Source organism: Hippoglossus stenolepis, chromosome 3 (genome assembly GCF_022539355.2).
Source record: "Hippoglossus stenolepis isolate QCI-W04-F060 chromosome 3, HSTE1.2, whole genome shotgun sequence".
NCBI lineage: Eukaryota > Metazoa > Chordata > Actinopteri > Pleuronectiformes > Pleuronectidae > Hippoglossus > Hippoglossus stenolepis.
In genome coordinates, this window is record NC_061485.1 from 11,869,220 (window position 1) to 11,890,648 (window position 21,429).

The window sequence follows — 21,429 nt, forward strand, 5'->3', positions numbered from 1 at the left end:
TTTTTGTGGAAAGAAACTCAACAGAACTACAATGGAACTTAGTAGATTGTATACCTGCCCCTTTTTGTGTGTGATCTTGCTTTTAATCAAACCAACCAACCAACAAATGATGAGGGGTGAAAACCTCCCTGGTGGAGGTAATGAATCAGGGAAGAGAGAGAGTGGACATTATCAGGAATCAGTCAAAACATCGTCCCATCGGACAAATAATTAAGAAAAAGAAGTGAAAGATAAATATCTTGTGTACGATTTTATTTATTGGTCTAATATCTGAACAAGTCTTAGGATTCCTGTTTCTGACATCAAAACCACCCCCAAGACACCAGATCATTAACCTGTCAAACACATTTATTGGACGAAAACACAATGAGTAATGAGTTCCAAAATATATAAATAAATCTTATCAAACGAAAACATGTCTCTTCTCTGCAGTTTTGGCTTTCGAAAAATAAACAGTGCTGTTGAAACTCAAACAGTTTCGCTCATGCTGTTGACACATTTCAGTGCTTTTATTCATGGTTCTTATTTTAAACTATGTAGCAGAACATAAATAAAGGAAATAAAAGTGTTGCAGTCTGACACCAGTTGTTTCTCGAGTGGGAGAAGTACAGTAGGGATTCTGGCACAACGTCACCCTCTTGTAATGTGCATGAAACGTCAGCAACACTTGTAGTATTGAGAGCTTATCACACGACGGATGTGATTTGGCCTTTGGCCTTAATCAAGACCATTTTTCGAATTCCATCAACGCACACTGTCCTATATCAACTGTAGGAAACCAAAGCCAGACATCAACCTCAGACATGTCCGGACAACCGGGTCTGGACTTTCTCCGGTGTTTGCCTTTCACATGTGAAGAACGCAGCTGGAGACTGTGCGGGTCAGATGCCCGTCAGACAAATGAGTATTCAAGTGACGTCCGGTTAGAACATGCATGAGGCAGGACATGATGCCGTCTACACGCCGACTCGGGTGCGATGAATTCTCCCGACAATATCCTGCCGTATTCTCACATGTGCTCATGGAGAATGTCCGGAGCAACTGACTCAGTGATTTGCATTCTCACGTAAAGCTGGACAATACCTGGAGTTCAGTGTGTGTCTGAAAGAAGCTCAAATCATCACTTTCTTCAATGTTGCAGCCTTTTTTTTTTTTTACATTTTCACCACTTTCCCAGGGAATAATTTATGCAGTTTGATGAAATAAATATGTCACAATTAGGGAACTGATATCTATGAGTGTTTAGATTTGGCGCAGCTTGATTGAATTTAAGGGAGTGTTGGGCCTTGGCGGAGGTTTTCTTTTATTTTTCATCATGTTTGGTTACTTGTCGTTCTGCCAACATCTCTGATATTCACTCAACTATCTCTGCATCCCATCACGGTCTCCATCCCTTTCAGCTCTGCCTCTGGGTGACACTGTTTGATATCAGCGCAGACATCAGCTCTCCTCCTTCCCCGTCATTGAGATCCAGCAGCATTGTTCTGCGTTGTGAATGATAGCTGTCGTGAATGGGCACCTAGGGGCCCATGCTGGTGGAGATAGAGCGATGCAGCAGACCCCCACACCCCGACCCTCCCCACTATTGGAGGCTTTCAGTCCGTAAACAGTCTGGCAGTTATATTGCTCCGTGATTGGCACTGAATGGGCTGCAGGACGAAGGGCGTGGGGCCCCGAGTGACTCCGCCTGACCAGGGGCAACAACTTGGGATGATGGGAGTGGGACACAGGCAGGAATAGTCTCGCAGCTGCCCTTCTTTTTTTTTTTTAGGTCCTACATGGGCCAAATACAGGTCACGTCAGAGTCAAGAGTCCTGAGGGCAATGGCAATAGCTGCGTGCTGACTACAAAGTGGATCGTTGGTGAAAGAGCGATTCATAGAGTGACGGCTCTGATATATTGTTCCGACATAATGAAGAACACTCTGCGGTGGTCGGACACATTACATTTGCTTGTTGCCCTGTCACTTTTTTGTGGGCCCTGGATAAATAACCTCAGTGGTTGTGCGGATGAGGCCACGGCTGCTCTCACATGCAGATGTTATAATTCAGTTACAGTTGCGGTCCACATGCTTCACACAGCTGTCAGTCACCGCTTGTTCTCTTGTCATGTCAACGTAGAAAAGCCGAAGCCAAGGAGGAGATTGTGGTCGAGGACAGCCGCACTTCACTCAAAGATTCCCTCATCGTTTAATCACCACAGACCGTTCTCGGCAGCATTCCTCCGCAGTCGCGTGTGATGATGTCCCCTCGATGTGCGTTTGATGTGGTTCCTCCATGTTTGTGTACAGCGATTGGTGTGTGTGTGTTTATGGCGTTCAAAGGGGCCAATTAGTGCCATGTTCGGAATACTTCTATGAGGCTGTCATCTGTTTTTCTTTTTAGTAGCGTTGTATCTCAGTGATGTACAAGGCGGTAATTACTTTTTTGTGTCTTGACTCTGTGGTAAGACAACAGCTGGAGCCTGGAGGCTCCTCAGGTCAATTCCAACTCAATAAATCCCATTTGTCTGAGCAACTCAAACCATATCAGACATTACTATCAGATATTATGACAGATTAGCTCATTTAAAGGTTGACTAATTGGACATGACTGATGGAGACTTGTGAGGAGAAGTCATTGCAGTTGTGTAAATAACTTTCCTGATGGGAGCAGTTTTAACAGCGACGAGACACGTGTCTGATGGTATTTATTATTCAACCAAGTATTGTAAGGTCCTGGAAAAAAAACTTCCTTCTGAGATTTTCTGTCAAAGTTGCAACAATTTTGAGATTTTCTGTATTTTTTTATGCTACTCTCAGATATGCACTAAACGCACTGCACACAACACACTAGACAGAAATATCTGGAGGGGCTGTATGTGAGAATGCAAATGTCTCAGGATAAAATAGAGGCGCCAAACACGAAGACTTCAACTGGAAAGACTGGACAAGAATCATTGTCAGTGTTCCGTAAACAAAACAAAAAACTGTGACGCACTACCCAGACACCACACCTCACCTGAATGGACATTTTCCTGTTATTGTGAACACGTCTGATTCAGATAATCTCCTGCTGCATTCTTCATGCATATAAGGCAAACTCTGGACCCAACAACAGCTCAGGAAAGATCATTTTCAGAACTTTAGTGTCTCTTCTGCTCTGGAGTCTCTTTTGTAAAAGCTCTCTGCCCTGTCTATGCCTGACGTATTCAGTAACCCGCCTGTCATCAGCAGACAAGTGGTATCCACTGGGATCAACAGCCTCCGAGGCTTTTAGACCTCTGGCAGGGCAGATGTCTTCATACCAGCTGACATCTGGGCTCAGCCTCAGACAGACAGACAGATGAACAGAAAGGCAGACAGACACTCTTTGTTAACACAAAACTTCACTGTCTCAGCTCGAGAATCGTTAGATGTCTAAAAGCTGCCTCGTGTTTCCTGCTCTGAGGTGAAGGGCAAAGTTAATGTTATATCAAAAACACGAATGGATATTGTCATGAATATGAGGGGTCAGTAATACCAAAATTAAAAATACAGTTGTTCCCACAGGTTTAACAGGCTTTTGTTTGTTGATAATATCAAGATCTCAAACTGTGACATATTTTACCGACAGAGCTGTTACAGTATTTTCTTTCTGAACCATATAAGCTCATGTCTTGGCTGTGTTTGGAATCGTTGTGTTGCCAGGAGGACCAGCTTGTTCTCAGCTTCACTCAAGACACAGCCTCGACTCTACTGATGGCTATCATTATCATTATTCCGTAATGTTTGCTTCAAAGTAGCCTCCCAGGATGTTGAACTTTAAGCCCCTTCTCTAAGTCAGTGTAAAGGTTAGTAAATCATACCATCTGACAAGCTGCATTCATCCAGCAAGATTATTAATGAGTTGGAGGAAGCTTCTTGGTCTGTTCTTTCTTGTCCAGCAAAATAACTTAATTGAAACTCCTGTATTTCTAAACAAATAGAACATGGTTTTAAAAGGGGAAAGTACTAAGAACATAAATCCAACAAAACTAAATCGTCTATTTTCTTGGCTGTGTCAACTGTCGGCCTTGGCCAAAGGCATCAAGTTTTCGGGTTGTCTATACGTCATATCTCAGGAATGCCATGAGCAGCATTTATCACATGGACTGGAGGATGAACCGATTAGATTTCGGTGGCCAAAGGTCAAGGTCACTGTGACCTTGCATTCTTCACATTCTTGTGGACGTGATACATCAGAAACGCTTGGAGGGAATTTCCTTACATTCACGTACTCTAAAGATGAGCTCACTAGAATAAGTTGGTCAAAGGTCAAGGTCACTGTGACCTCACAAAACATGTTTTTTGACATATCTCAAGATTTCATGCGCTAATTCTGATAAGATAGATTGAATACCTGATTAAATTCCTTCAAAGTCCTAATACCATGAAAAGAAGACAGGTCTTTTTCTGTGAAATTGTTTTTTTTAATGACACATTTGCACAAACACAATTTTATAGACCCGACCACTGTGGTTTAGGGGCAGATATGGAAGCTATGGAGCCTTTTTTCCAAGAAAGATTAACAGTACAGAAGTTGAGTATGATATCTCCAGAGTTTTATTCAAGCTTATAAACAGTTGACTGAAGCTCTTGATAATAAGGTCAGTCATGTCTTTGGAGCCTGTTGGAGCATGAAGTGAACCCTCCACAGTCTAGTGGTCGAGGGGCTGAGAAAAGACACAGTGGGAACACGGTGATAAACCACAATGAAAGAACTCCATCAGAGATGCTGCTTTATAGCCACAGAAAACAAGAAGAAAATGCTTATGGTAGTGCACAAGTTATTTCCCTGCCTAAGTTGTTGTGATACATGGGATATGTTGAGCCAGGACAAAAAGTATTTTCTGCATAATGACGTAAAATGTATATTAAGCTTATAAAATAATGCAAATATCGAAGATTGACTTATCTACACCTATTTTAAATGGTAATGTGTTGCATTAGTAATAACACAGTAACAAATTACATCCTTTAAGTGCTATTCTACATAAGTTTTATTATTTTCTGATACCTAAAGTACTTTTTCTGATACATTTGTAACTTTAATTTAAATATGTTAAATGTACTTTTCACATGGGTATTCCAACTTTTACTTTGCTAAAGCCTCTGAACACGTCCTCCATCAGCTGCAGTTTCCCCAACTACAAATCTAATTGTGTTTTAAAAGGAAGGAGAGGGAGACCGAACAGTTCAGGATATTCTGGGCTGCATTTTTAGTTGGATGCTTGTTAGCACGGTTGCAAGGTCAGGGCGGCAACCCTGGAGCTATTGTGAGAAGTGATTGTCTTGTTAAAGGACACTTGTTGAGTTCTACACGATCTTTGACATAGGGTCGTCTGGTTGTGGGACTAAATGTAAAAAAAGGTCTGAAGTTCCTCCCTGTAATGTGACGTACAGAGAAAGAAAGGTCTTTGTTTTGCAGTTTAAAAGGAGTTGAGACAGTTTATTTCATATCATATGGGACTTCTCTCATGTGACTGATCCACATCATATTCCTGGCTGCTGCCCTCACGATGTTTCCTCTTCGTTGTGTTGAATGTTTCATGTGCGCTTCAGTTTATCTTGAGACAGAGATGAGTTCAGTCCATGAGGTTGATTTCAGATGTTGCTCTCCTCCGCTCCTCCTCTAATAACTGTCCTAGTCTGCAATTAAAGTTCAGCACTGGTCTTTCCTCACACTAACAGCCCAGCCGCCTGTTGTAACCTGCCTCTTTGTCTCCCCTGTTCTGTAACTGCTTCACGCTTGTTTCATTTTGATAAATCTCTTACATCTTTGCTCACAAACATGTTTCATTCATGCAGGGTTTACTCCTGATTAGATGTGTAAACCACTGTATTAGGCTAAACGTGACCAAAACGTATGGATGCTTCTCACATCTCACAGATAGTTAACACATTAGTGGCATGTGGGGGAGAAGTTTATGTGTTTTTTTCAATTTAATTTCAATGACGTGCCATTTTCTTTCTTGCCTTTCAAATTGGAAGATTACCAAAGATTACAGGAAGCTGCTATTAGTGTAATTCTGCTTAATTCAGCTGATTTATGATGTTTCTCCTTCTGGACTAAGATTGCACGGGGGCAGAAAGGTCAGAGGTCAACCAACATTTGGACCCAGTCTGTGGCGTGAACACCCACAGCTGGACTCGTGGGTTATGAACAGCAGGGATGCAACACGTCATCACTGCTGCTCATCGAGTCCTGTATAGAGACTGACAGTGACAGGAGGGAGCAGCGGCGACACAGATGGTATCTTTCAGGTTTGGGGTGGGGGGTGCAGGTCCGCAAGGGTCACGTTGTAGAAAAGAACATCCCTTTACCAGATGGTGAAACCATTTCACACATGCCTCTCACCCTGGCAAGAGGAATAGTTTGACTGTCAGTTGATTAGTGAGGCTAAATATGTAGTGTATCTGCTCCCTTCATGTCTGAGGAATGTAATTAGAGAGGTGCTTTCAGTGGACCGGCCTTGGAACCTCCCCATTGTAAAAATAAAGCCCTGAACTCTCAGTCACATTGAATGGTTTTTTTACGCGGATGAAGAAAAAACATTTGAGGAACCTCCAAGCTGAGCCGGCTGAGCACTTAGGACGTGAGGAAGTTCCCCCGAAATGAAAGACATGTGCATGCTGTGGTCTTCATGGCTGGAAACAGGACGAACTCTCTGCTTCAGCATTGATTTACATCATGACTCCATTGTCATGATTCGTCAGTGTGGCTGATCATATTGTCATTCCTTCTTTTACTAAGGAGCAGTGAAAGAAGATGCGCTCTCAGGTGTGTTGTGATAAAGTCCGTCCTTCAGGAAGACAAGGAGGTGGAATAGATTCAAACATAAGGAGGCTGTTCACTCTGATCTTGTTTGGTCCAGACCCTCAGATATGTCAGTTCAAGGTTCCTCAGACAATGCTCCAGAAAAAAATGGAACAATAGAGGTGGTCTCCTTCCAGATCAAACTGAACCATGGTTCAATTTGTTTGCAGTGTGAAAAAAAGTTTTTGGATCATTTGGAATTTCTGACGAGTTGCAGGAAATTGAAACAGCATTAAACAAGAAAAGATGAAGAAGAGGATTGCTTGTAGTCTTCATCACCAGTGACATATGTTTGAATGACGTGCATTGAAATTAACGAGGTGAACCGATTCATTCATTTTCTCAATTTAAATGCAAAGATGCACTTTATAATAAAAGTAAGAGAATAAAATATCCAAATTGAAACCACCTCACGTCAGACACCCCCCCCTTCTACAAACTTATCAATGTCAATTATAGGTGATGGCGACAGGAAGTATGTATGTCATACAAACCAAAACTAACCGGATCAAATGTAAACAATGTCACAAAGACATGAAGCTTGTTCCAGACTTACAGATCGACAGTGTGACAGCTATAGCACCGTGGTTTCATCCATTTTATATTTCGACAGAAGATCACAAACTAGCTGCAATCAGTGCAAATCTACTTTGGCAGCTTCGCTTCATCATGGATTCCAAGAAGATTTGTATCTTTCCTGTTTTCTCGTGTTGTACATTAGACCTGGGAGGTGTCGGCGGTGGTTGAAAGGCTTTTAACACTCGCCCATAATTCACCTCATTACCTTCCATTTTGGTCCTCAACCCAGAGCTCCATGTGAGGCATGAGAGGCATGAGAGACATGTAAAGCTGTGAGATCTTAAAGCGGAAAGATTGTAAAGCTGTGAGATTTCCAGCTGCAGCAGTTTGTCACACACGGCTGGCGCGTCCATCCTCCCCGGAGAGGTCAAAAGGTGTTGGACATCAGGGCGATAGGTTATATAATGATCGCCACATTTGTTTTATCTGCTCTAGATCTGGTTGTTATACTTTTTAGGAGCATTTTTTTCTAAGTGGGAGAGAAGAAGTTGTAAAAGTCAACTGGCTGATAATGTGATGGCAAATGTCTTGATAGATCAGAAGAAGTTTAAATCACAGCAGCTTTTCCCTTTTCCTCTGTGATGGGTTTAACAGGCCGCGGCTAGAAAGGCTGTGAACAGGTTGAAGTCTGCTTTTTTACTTTTATTTCAAGAGAATTACGACGTCTTAGGTTCTGACCTTTAAAAAACGCAAACTGAGGGTGAAGAAATTTGCGAAGAGCGCTGTGTCAGGAACAGGTGGTCAGGTGTTTTTTGACTTGCTTTTCATTACTTTAGATTTTTAAAAACACTTTACAACACAATTTCTCCCATCGGCCGTAAATCGGAGTTTAAAAGGGTCCTTCACGGAATCCAGTATCCTGTTTTTTGGACATATGAAGGTTTAATGCCGTTCTTTGAGTGTTGTCAGCAGCCAGCATAGGGTGACGTCCAGAGGCCATGGAGATGTAGACGCTGCAGGAGAACAAGAAGCTCCAAGCAAATATTTTCAATGATCTATTGTCCTGAACTCCTCGTTGATTCTTCCAATACATTTTTCTTCATTTCTATATATTTCTCTCACTTTCTCTCTGAAACTAAACAGTGGGGATCTCTTTAAAGTCTGTAAATAATGATTATTTTCCACATTCATTTATTTTTGATCATTTAGATCAGCAGAATAATAGAATAAACATTTGGTCTATAAAAAAAATCAAAGCATTTAGAAATGCCCATTGCTTTTTCTTTGACCACTAAAAACATTAAATAGTGTAACAATGTAAATGGGTTATGAAAGGTTGCAAATGCTCACTGCAAATATTTGTGGATTTCTTACAACTTGGCTCTTGATCTTGATTTATTGATTTGTGAAAAATACAGTAAGGGTGAGGGACAATCTAAATTTATGTAAAATGCAAAAAATCCATAGCCTGGTAACCCTTGAAGGATGAATTCAAAGTCAGTCAGTCTTTCCTCTCCCCTTGTCGCCTCCTGAGAGCAGCTCTGTGTGTGAAGTCAGGAAAGGCACCTCTAATGAGAGGGAGTGCGTTGCAGTCGGAGGGTGGTGTACATCCTCGCCCACCTACCTGCCAATGCATCCTGCACAGCACCCTAATCTCCTGTAATTGCGCTGAGACTGGGCTCCCACCCTGTCTCATTAGGCTCTTTACAGCATTCCTGATGAAAGGTCCCTCCTGGTCACGCTGGGGGCGAGGGCATCAAGTTTGTGCAAATTGGCAGTGACAAGAGTTTGCAAAATACAATTAGGGAGGAATAATCAGTGTGGACTGATCTCTTGATTTGTCGGTGGGACCTTGATTCTCCTTATCTCTGCTACCTTTCAGATCAGGGGAACTTCCACATCTTCCTCTAATTTTTACTAAATCTGCCTTTGCTGCCTTTGTTCCTCCTTATCAGCTCCTCGTATAATCCACGGAGCCAAACGCTTCACTTCTAATCTCTGTTTTCCCTCCATCTACGACATTATCTCCTCTGCGTATTATCTGTGGACTTTCTATTCCAGTGCACAGCCAGAGTCTTACTGATGTCTTGTGAGGCGTGAAAAGCAGATGCTTATCGACACGTAAACGTTATGAGACGGGCTCAGTCGACTTTCTCGTGTCAAAGGTTGTTTTGTTGAAATCAGACTGTAGTTCGAGTCTCACTACTGTGGTTTATCCGGTCATCATCTCACACTGCTGCGCTGGCTTTCTGCCTGTAGACACATTACTCTTATATTTCAGTCAGAGATCAGCAGAAACAGCTCTGCTCTTAGATACTGCTCAGAAAACCAATCTTAACCCAGCACATTATTAAAATATTGATACATGGATAATATCTATATATAATAAAATAACATATTTGCCTCTTTGTTGTGGAGAGTGGTAAAAACGTTTTATTGACTTTATTCAATATTATTTTATAGTTATATTATTAAAAAAGTCTATTAATGCAATCATACATAGTACAGCATTTCCTCACCATATTAAACTAGAAGGGTCATATCTCTACCAAGGCTAATCTCATTTTAGAGAAAATTAAACTAGAAGCTAAGTCCCCTTAAACTAAAACAAGTCTTAAAGCTCAGGCCGCGTTATGTTTCTCAGCTACACATTGGTGCTAGTTACAGGTTTTTAGATCTATTTGTTACCAGCAACTGAAAAAGTTCTGCACCTCCATGAAAACGCATTTAAATCCGCATTTTTATTTCGATTTGCACCAAATTGCAGACACTCCTAGATATCAATAGAATTAGTCACAGTGTCACACATGATTCTTTGAGAAATCAAGGAAAAATCTTAAAAATCCCTTGCTATGTTAAAGAAAATGAAAAAAGAAAACGTTGATCCGCCCCCTGATCCACATCAGAATTTAAATGGTTCTTCCCTGACCCGTTCCACATCCTTCCAGCACATTTCATGGTCATCTGTCCAGTTTTTGCGTAATCCTGTGAACTAACGTCGCACATTTAAACGTAGCCCCCTTGGTGGTGGTAAATATTACCCTGGTGTTGCAGCCTGAGCGAGTGTATGCCCGTTGCCCTTGAAATTCACCGGGGGCAGTTTAGTATTTGACTGCTGTACCTTTCAACTTTCTTTGAACAACTGTAAAACCATGCAGCGTCACATTGGAGCATGTGAATCAGAGCCTCAGTGTTTATTCCCTCCACGTAAACCACGAGCATGAGGATCTGTCATGTATCTGCCACCTTTTCCCCCCGTAGCTAAATGGCTCCCGGCAAGTTTCCGTCTGCTAAGGCCCTGCGCATACCACCGCGGCATATCTCACACGTGATTGAAAGGGAGACAGGCTAGAAACCACAACAAGTAATTTTTGGATTCCTGTTGGCCTCCATGTGTTGTCCCAGGCACTCGAAGCTTCTGGGTCAAAGACAGGTCCTAACAGGTAGAGCACAGATAGAGCACACGCTAAGGGTCAGAGGGCAGTCCCCCCCCGAGGTCCACCAGGTATTTGTTCTTCATGTTCATTTATGGAAGTCATAAAATTTAATTCTGCATACATGCATAGCTTCATACAGCTGGCCTCCTTTTTTGGGGCAGCAACCTGTAACTAATACTGACAGTAAAAATGAGTGATGTCGTCTGAAACCTTTGCTTTTCCACACACTTCTGAAAGGACAAGACTTGTGTCTCCGTCAGACGCTGTCCATCATATCATGTGACAAAACAGAGCCGCAAAACAACGCTGGGGTCTTTACCGGCACGCAGCGTTCAGATTTGCAGTTTGAGGTCGTTTCTGCCGGGCGCACGAGCTGCGTCTCTGGGGATGAAGGAGTTACGGTCGTCATAGTGACTCTGTGGTGAGGAAAAAATTAAAGCATCCATGAATGAGAGGCAGCTGGCCCCGAAGAATGGGGTTTGCCTCAGCATATAAACATACATGAGTACTTGCACGGTGCTCAGACAGTCACTCTGCACATGTATGCACACACACACTCATAAACTTAACTTGCAGCGCAGTGAAATGGATCATCAAAACAGGGATTAGAGGTCTTTAGGGCTCAGAAGAGCAGAACGTTCACAAAACAAACTCAAACAGTGGATTGTAGTGTCTTTGATGTTGCGCACTCAACTCCCTTGTGGCCAAATATGCAGGACTAATATGAGTTAAGGCTCAGTTGTCAGGTTAATAAGCTGCACAGCGACTACAGAGTGGCATGATTGATATTTTTTACCCCTCAGAGTCAGTGAGCGTTTCTCTCAGCACAACATTCTGCTGCTCTTCTGTGGTTTTTTGTCAACACTCGCCTTGGGAAGACGAGTTGAATAACAACAAAATGCAACTGTATAAATAGGCAGATAAGCAGGAAACTGAGACTGTGTTTTCACATGAGAAATATAAAACAGAAGAAAATAAATTACCACGGCTAAATTCAACTGTCTGACACACCTGTCAAGAAAGTAAACACCTCCAGACATATTTAAGATCTGTAAAAGACGAGGGCTGAAACTAACTAACTTAAATTTTGACTGATTGTTTGAGCTGTTTTCATCCACTAACTCTGGAAAAATGGGTCATTTTCTGGAACATTATCTGGAGTTTGTCTATCACGTATATGAAGAACGCAGCAGGAGAACGTCTGGGTCAGACACGATCACGACAACAGGAGAATGTCCAGAACATTCAGGTGAGGGCGGCGTCTGGGTGGAGGACGCAGGAGGCAGAGCATGACGTTTAAATTCAGCTTTTTATCAACACTGGTCCTCATCACCAGAAAGCTCTTGAATCATGTTGTCTTTCCATGATGATGCGTCTGCGTCTTCTACATGAATGGCACCTCTTTTTTATCCTGAGATATTTGTATTTTTCCCGTTTCCACTGTTTCCACTGTATTCTCACTTGGGAGCACTTGGACATTTCTCTCTGCGGCTGGCAGGAAAGGTCTTGAGACAATGACTTTTGCATTCTCGCATACAGTCCCTCCAGAAAATTTCAGGAAAATGACCAGAGTACAGTGCATGTCTGAAATCAGCTTAACAGTGAGGAATGCCCGCGCAATATATCAAATATAGTTTTGATACCAACAATCCAAAACCCCAAAATAATCTCTTTATTAAAATGAAAGAAAGGAAATAATCTCTTCAAAGTTGGAACCATCAAATTAATCACATTTAGAATCAGAAATTATTTTCTGTGGAGTGATAAGAGTGTGTTGTGTATTTCATGCTCACCACTGATTTCGGTGCGGTTTCTGTGTAATTACAATATTTTGAAAAAGGAAAAGGAAGCAGTGTTTTAATGCCTTTACTGTAACACCCTAGAGGAGACAGATTGTTAATGACCTCATGGAAACATTGGAGGTTTGTAAATTGAGGTGCAGTTGTCTGAAACCTCAGTGGAGACACATCCCAGAGGACGTAGTGTGGTTCGTCCTTTGTCATTAAAAGGTGGGGTTTTTTCTTAGCCTCTCTGGTTCCAGGAAGGAGCCACACCACGTCCGAATGATAGCGCCACTTAGCAACAACTCAGCTGCCACACTGGCCACAATAACAAGGCTCCAAGTAACCCGTACCCAAAACTGGCACCATGAACGCACAAAGTAGGATGAAGGGGGGGGGATTATTGGACTCTTTATACAGCTTAATTAGCATTCTGATGTGAGTCAGGGCAGTGAAGCTGTGTTACTATAAAGGCCACTTTGACAAGTTAAGTGTGGTCTTTTTAACACCATGAATTATGATATGATGGCAGCTGTGTTTTAGTTTCATGATTAATGAGAGCACGTCAACTTCATAAACATACACGTGAACAGCTGGGCTGTTGTTAATGCAGCAGGGGGCACTGTTGAGCTTGAGCTCATAAATGATCATTTTATTTGTACAGCACCTTTCAAAACAGCCGCTACATAGTGCTTCACGAAGAGGACGAATAAAAACAAGTATACAAAGCATCAAAGACAACAAGGCAATCAATACAATGTCATTTAAAATCAGAGACAGCAAATTATATAAAACAAAATCTGTTCCTGATGACGACTCAGAGAGCTTTACAGTACAGTTTTTACATTTCATTCAGTCTATCTATTTGCAGCACTTTCTCTATCATACATCACTCATACATTGCCCGCTCAGCCATCAGGGGTGATATGGGTTCACTGTCTTGCCCAAGGACACTTCGCCAGGCAGACTGGGGTGACTGGGATTGCACTGCTGACATTCTGGTCAGTGGATGCCCCACACTCTCCTGAGACACAGCCAAAACACAAGCAATAGCTAAAAAGTCTAATACAGTGAAGTTTAGGGCCTTCAGAGGAATTTCTAATAGGGCCTTATCCGAAACGTGAAGGAGAAGGAATGAAATGAATACATACAGATTTCCAGTGCCTGAATCAGTTGTGTATTATTCTCATCAGCCAAACAATCCAGTTGTACACTATTGTAAAAAAGATTTCACTAATCTTCAGAAAGTAAAGGCCTCATCCTGACTTCACCTGGCACAAACCTGACGAGTCGTCCTGGTCTCCGCTCCTGTTTACCTGCGGTCGACCTGTAACCGTCACATTGCACAGATGCAGCAGTCTGGCAGAGAGCAGCATTACTTGAGAAACTTGAGAACTGAAGTACTTTCACCATGTAGACACAATGACCCAAACCTGCAGAGGTAACGCTGCATAAAACACTTTAAACGTATCTTTGGGATTCTCATGGCATCCGACTCGAGGAACTGAATATCCATCAAAACCCACGAGGAGTTAGAGAGTCCATAAAATAACTTTTCTAAAAACCTTCATGGGCTCGCGTGAACATATTTCACTTCACGCTCTGGCAGAAAGCCTTGCAGCGCTGCCTGACGCATAGAATAAAGCGAGCGTGTCCCCTACAATAAGCTTTTTCATGGTGTTTTTTTTACTAGAGGTCAAAGGTGAGGATGAGCTTCCTCTGAAGGACTTTTGAAGTAAATTGTCAGTTCCAGTCCATAGCTGGTGACTTTGTTAGTCAGACAAGATGTTGACTGTGTTTCACCAGTTCTCACATGTGGGGGACAGGTTCGAGAAATCCTCTCCTGAGTCATCATCTCAATGAAACCTCGGACTCGAACACGTCTCATGGCGCCTCCGGCCAATCCCCGTCTTTACAGCACCTGGTAAATGAAAGCAGCTGTGGGGACTGTAGGGAATGTGACCAAGAATGAGCAATGGCAAAGCACATTATTACACCAGCAGGCTTTTAGATCACGGCACTAAAAGGAAACAGGTTAGCGCTATCTCCGACGCCTTCCCCCCCGACCTCCTCCTCCTCCTCCTGATTCCTCGCTGAATGCTGCAATTTTCCGGCCCATGACCCCCCTGAGATACAATCAGAGGTCTGGTGGTTTTCGTTGGCCCGGGTCTTAGCCCCTCGTAGTCTGCCGAAACATCAGACCCGTCCTCCTCCTCCTGCGGGAGCAGTGGCGGTCATCCTTATCACAGGAAGTCACACAATACAGCAGAGGAATGTAAACCCAGCGCTTTGCTGCAGCTGAACTCGCAGAAGCACCATCAAAACTTTCACTGGAGCTTTTTCTTATTTTTCATTCTTCAACCTGATTACGTTGGAACGCTGCGTCCACTCCCGGGACATTTTCCCATTTTACAGACATGTTTCTGTTTTGTAAATCAGTGAACAAGAAGACACAACGGTGCAAAATAATCTGGTTCTTGCTCTTGATATCGAGGCTGAGAATTTGTTGACTCCATTGAACAATGTTCAGAAACCGTTCATACAGTACAGGAGGGAAACAAGTATTAGAAACTGGGAAAAAACAAATAAAATGCAGATCAGTTGATATCGATAATTATGAGGATAATTGTCACACCATTATTTCTTTTAAGTTTAAAGACTAATTTTGGCTCCTGAGTGAAGCTTGTGGTTTTAAATGAGCAGAAAATAACCAACACTTGATAAACAGCAAAACCTTTAACAGATCTGAGGTAATGTGTGTTTTATACCTCCTCACTGTGCCTACACAATTCAGAAGCATTATATCGTATATATTGGACTTTTTTATGGCTAGAGATGAAAATTATATTGCAACAATTATTGATATTGTTCTATTGCCCGGCCCTAATGGAAACACCATGATGTTTCGTTAGTTAGTGCTTGATGGCGTCTTCATCCTCTTCGTTCCCCCTCGTTTGTTTTCATGAAAATATATTTTTAAAGCAGAGGTGCTCTTGGCTTCAGGCAGTGCGGCCCACCCGCGCTTTAAAACTCCGCATGAAATCCTGAATAAACGGCAATAAAACACAAAACCACTAACTGCTGCCTCCACAATGGGATCCGGATGAATCGGCTTTTCTCTGGCAGTCAACAAAATCCACATTATACTGTAAGTTTCTAGTGCTGAAACTGTTCAGTTAGTTACCAAACAGAAAGTTAATGTACAATGATTGAAATGCTGTTGTTTTGAGTCATTTATCGAGCAAACATGACAGATATTTACTCCCAAATGTCAGAATCTGTTGTGTTTCTGTTTAACATCATTAAAAAGGAAATATCTTCTTGTTTGGGAGTGTTCACCAAAAAACAGGTAGATTTAAGACGTCATCGGGAGCTCTGGGAATTTATTATGGCTGCTTTTTCCTGAGGTTTTATACACAAAAAGACTAAAGTTGCTTACTTCACTCTGTCTGAAAGTAATAAAATCCACTTACCAGCACGTCAGGAGTTCGCCAAGTTGAAGTAACCTGCTGCTGGCAGCTTCAGACTGATCAGACACGACAGTGGAATCAATCCTCTCATCTCCCTCTTGGCTATGAGGTGAATAAGTGGTTCACACACTGTCGAACTAATCCTTTAATCAATCATTCAAAAGAAGAATGGACAGATGACATGAACTGATAATAAAAACAGGGTTTAGGACGCAGGGCCGATGAGACAGTAGGAGTTCACTGAGGAATCATCTGATTTCTGCACAGTGTTTATTCTTCAGGAGGAATTTATGCTTTATTTACCACGAAGATTCTTCTGCCCAAATAAAGAATCTGAATGTCCGACACATGGTGAAACGGTCCCGTGCGATTCTCCCTGCATGAGTTTGACCCTGACCGTCGACCTTTGACTCTGACCTGGGGCATAAATTGGGCTGCAGACACACTACTTTGTTTCAGCCATCTGATCTCTTTCTGAAAAACAAGTGAAGCCCCTACCCCCACCCACCCCCCACAGGCTCAGGTCAAGGAGAAGGAACCCTCGGTGATCTGATGTTGACGGATCGGGCCTGATCTCAAAACACTCCATTTTTTAAGGAGACTCCGGCTCTTGTTTCTTGCCTCAGTTGTGTCTGATCACTCGTCTGGAGGCTCAGCCTGGTGACGGACACCAGGATGGATGAGGCTGACGTATGGTAAACTGATCTCACCGTTGCCCCCTGCAGTCTGAAGAGGGTGTAGCCTCCAACCTCCCCCCGAGGCTGCATTGTCCTCGGAGGTCATTGGGTTTAACATCCAGGGAGAATGACTTTTACGGATGGGAATGTCTCTGTGTTTACAGTAGAGTGAAAAGCAGTTTAGCATAGAGATATGACGATAAGAATAAAGTCATCCTTCCATGTTGCAACCACAAATGATCAATAATCTGGTTCGTCTCTTTTTTGGCAAAGTTTTGGAAGTATTTATTGATTTGAAATGTGGTCCTCATTGGAAAAGACAATATAAGTTTAGATACTGTTACAATACAAGTGTCAGTCAAGTATCATTTCTTTTCACAGATGAGTTTCTTCTTCCCCTCGGAACGTGATTCTCTAAACTGAGAAACTCTGCGAATCCAAGTCCATCAAATAAAAAAAGATCGATCCAAAGTAGACAATCAGATTCCACGGTTGTTTCATTCTCTCCACCCGACCCCTCAGCAGTTCAACATTCCTGCTCGCTCATTGGGCAGAAAGACTTGGAGAGTGATGAGCGTGACACTGACCCTGGTCAAACCCCTTCTCTGGCTGACACACAGGTGTGTGGCCTCGGGGGGGGAGATAGACATCCTCTCACACACACACACTCAACACAAACACACTCACGCTGCAGAGCTCACGACTGGATCCCTCGGGGTCTTTAATCCTGCTCTTGACTCCAGGACGCTCTCCCTTCACTGAGCATCACTCGTCTCCTTCAGTCTGGAGGTTTCTTGCGTTGCGGCTTTCAAATAAAAATCAGTGAGCGTCACAGGTTGGATCTTTAGCTGCAGTTTATTTAGTCACACTATTGGTGTGATAAATGTCAAAGTATAACTAGAACCAAACAGCCCCCTTAAGAAACCACATTTAAATTCACTAGATCCAGATTTTTATTTGGATCGGAACTCACTAGTATTTGTCCCCTAAACATGTGTGACTTTTATCATCAAGATTCATGAATGTCTTTCTGAGAAATCAAAGAAAAATTTTGAAAAACGCCCTATTTCACGATATAAAGGGAAGACATAAGTTTTGTGATAATCTGTCCTGTGGTTTTTTGTAATCCTGCTAAAAAACAAACAACGCAGACAACAACATAACCTCTCTTGTGGCAGTAATAACTTTTATTCTATGGTAGCTTTACTTCTTGTATCCAGTTCTTAAATCTTGGCATTAGACACTGTGCAGTGTTTGTGGTGTGAACATTTCCAGATGTTGTAAACTGAGAGGGAAATCATTTAATTGGCTGGTTAAACGCTGGCATCGCAATACACCAAAATCTGCTGCGGGGGGAAGAAAATGTTGTATAAAGTGATTTTCTTTACATTGGTACTCTTCCCCGTGTACACTAACTCTCTTCTTTTTATGGACATGGAGAAGAAGCTAGTCGGTGCCAAGGGAATGCTCCCTCCTAATTTTCTCCATCAGTTTTCAGTCCAATATTTCCTTCCACTGGCATCTCAAATGAAACAACCCGGTGTCATCAAGTTTAAAACTCCGCAGTGAGCGTAATCTCTCCTGACAATCTCCCACAGGAACCAGATCTCACGTTGACGGAGCCGATGTGCACCTGAAAACTCAACAACACATTGTTCCTTTCATTCTCAATTTTAATTGCTCAAATTATGGTATATACGCTGAACTGTCAGCATCTGTATCTGACCCGAGTCATTATGTGCAGTTTGTGGAACTGAGGGGAAAGATTTGATCTGGTTGGGCCGATGACAGATTTGGCAGCGTGTGTAGCCCGGTGGAAGTGAAATGGAAAAACTGGGACTTGTTGTGGAACCGTTTTCTCGGTCCTGCGTGACTGACAAACGCAGCGTTCATGTCGGAGGAAGTTTCAAGGTTAGAGGCAGCGAGGACAACACGTTACTGCTGCGTGCTTCCTTTCCACTTGAAATATATTTTTATTCTGTTTGGATGTATTCTGTAATTTCCCCCCGCTCATCTTTGCTGAAGTTGCGAGTTAAGGAGACAGGTTTAAGGATGGAAACAGCACACGCAGTTTCCTGAAGGGAATCTCATGAATTTCCAGTCACTTGAACATTTTCCACACTTTCCAATGTCGGACTTCAAAGATTCAAACTGACATGAAAAGAAAGATAAATTCCTTTTTTTTAAACGTTGCTGCTCAAAAACAAAGCCCGCTGCTGTTTTCAACCAAAACATCAAGCATTTTAAACACGTCTGATTTTCTTTGTTTGTCCTGATTTCTGTTTTAGATTTGAATGACAGAGTTATAAACGTATCCCTGTTTCTGTCCCTCAGATGTGAACGAGTGTGAGGAGACCAATGGAGGCTGTGCGGCTCTGTGCTGTAACACCATAGGAAGCTTCTACTGCCGGTGTCCTTCTGGACAAATACTGAGCGAAGACAGTAAAACATGTAAAGGTGAGTAAATCCGCTGTTGTTCGGTTGAGCTGGGCTGTTCGTCACTTTAAAGTGGCACTTCCATGAATTTAATATACAAAGATCCCTCTGTCATAAGTAGTACATATAACTTTCCTTTATTTTCTTTTAAACTCTTTCATTTCAATCTAAATGCGTTTTATATATCGTCTAATGTTGCTCTTACATCTTGTCCTGATGCTTTTTACATTTTATGTATAGTACCTTGAATCGCAAATGTAAAGAAATACAAATAAACCTGCAGTTAAACTTTATTAGTGCAGGCGAGTGCATGTAATGTAAAATGCTTTAGAATTCACAGTAAATGGATGAGACTGGTGCTTGCAAGAAAGGAAAAGTGTATAAGGGGGATAAGAGGGTCAGTGGTTCGATCCCTGACTCCTCCAGTCTGCAAGTAAGTGTCCGTGGGAAAGACACTGAACCCCAAATTGCCCCTGACGGCTGTGCTGACGGTGTATGAGTGGTGTGTGACAGAAGAGCACACAAGCACTGTATGACGGGATCGGCCATACATTTCTTCTATGCAAAATCCTTGGTTTTAGGTTTAGCATTAAAGCTATTATCATTTTCAGCTGCTCTCAGATCCTCAGGCTGTTCCACCGCCTTGGAGGAAAAATACTAAAGGTTCTGCTCTGTAGAACAACCAAAAGACTCAGTGCCAGCAAACCTGAGAGGATCATCCTGAATCATAGATTGGAAACATATCAGATGTGTCAGATTTTCTTAAAGACGAGATAGATAATTTTAAAACTCTCAAACTGACAGGCAAACAACGTGAGGGCTCTCAGATAAGTGTTAAGTGTTCTCTCCTTCTGGTGTAAGTTAGCACCCGGGGCTGCAGAGTTCTGAATCAATTGTAATGGACATGATGTGATTTTGGATGAGCCAGACTGGAGCGCATTACAATAGTCAAGCCTGCTGGATAAAACAGCATCAGTGCATAAGTCTCTGCGTCAGTCAGAGAGAGAAACAGCTGCTCTGTAGCTGGATGTTTGAGATGATAACAAGCAGATTTGACATGAAAGACCATATTAAGTTACTTTATGTGGAAATGTGGATTTTAACCAATCCTTTAAAAGTCTTTTAAAGTCTGGTGAGGTTCCCGAAATTAATTAAAGTACAAACAACACCATTAAAATCAATATTACGCGACCAGATATATGTTCATTGGCTTAATGGTGTTATTAATGTTTCTGCTTTTCTGATGTTCATCAGCTGTGTCTCTCTTTCAGTTTAATCATCACATACACATTGCTGATAATATTTTCTCAAAATCTTCCTGAATGAAAGTCAAACTGGAATGACACTCAGTAGACTGCATACCTCTGCAACACTTCCCTGAAATCAAGCCGCACCGAATTTCACGCGTTCACAGATATCAGTCCTAAATATGTTTTTCATTAAGATCCATCAATTATTGCCTGAGAAAGCTGTGAAAGCTGGAGAAAGAAGTGAAAGATACAAAATAAAGATTTCTGGATCCCTTTTTTTCTGGATCTTCACGAAAAATCTGCCCACCTTGTTTCGTGAAAGTCCCTTCAGTAGTTTTTACACAAACAGACAAACAAACAGACAAGGGCAAAGAAAAACAGCTGAAATAATCCCATATTTTTTTGCCCTGTTTTTCTTTGACAATGACCCTTAGGTTATTTTGTTTGACAGACTCTGTGGCATTTAATTTTCCTTTTAAGTCTCAACTTACTCGGAAGGTTTGTGTCTTTACATCCTTAACTTTCACTGGACCGATGAAACGTTTCTGGTCTTTTATTCTGTATTTATTTGCTCATGAACTCATTCATTTGACTCAGTGAACGTGGGTCCTGCACCCAGTGAACATCAGAACCAGATCATTTTAGCTCAAACGAACCACAGCACCACATCTCTTTAACTCGTACTCTGAAGACCATTAAATGCTCTCGGCTTTTTCTCTCCGTGTAACCGTAGAAGAAAGTGCAGCTACCAGTCTGTAAAGACACAGAGCATCTCCAAACCGCAGCAAAACCAAAGACTGAGCTTCTGCCCAGCATTTTCCCATGAGGTTCCTTTCTGCTCCTTCGTAGCTCCATGTTTCTGATTACCGTCTCTCTCGTGAGCGGTTGGTTTAATCAGAATAATGATTCCTCTGTGCTGCAGCCAAGCCCGGAGGAGAGATGCTGGAGTGCCCTGCAGTCTGTCTGCTGGAGGAACCAGCGAGAGATGTGATCCAGGTCATGGTTATTAGGAGGGCTGATGGGAACGTTGTCACAGCTGGCTTT

The 21,429-nt window shown here is 42.3% G+C and overlaps 1 protein-coding gene across 1 annotated transcript in view; it reads left to right on the forward strand.

Annotated features, from left to right (window-relative positions):
- The window catches only part of megf6b (multiple EGF-like-domains 6b), a 60,775-nt gene that overhangs the window by 14,087 nt on the left and 25,259 nt on the right, over positions 1–21,429 (forward strand). Inside the window, exon 5 of the mRNA XM_035151756.2 lies at positions 19,034–19,156. Coding sequence (XP_035007647.2) covers positions 19,034–19,156 — 123 coding nt within the window. The remainder of the gene's footprint in view (positions 1–19,033; positions 19,157–21,429) is intronic.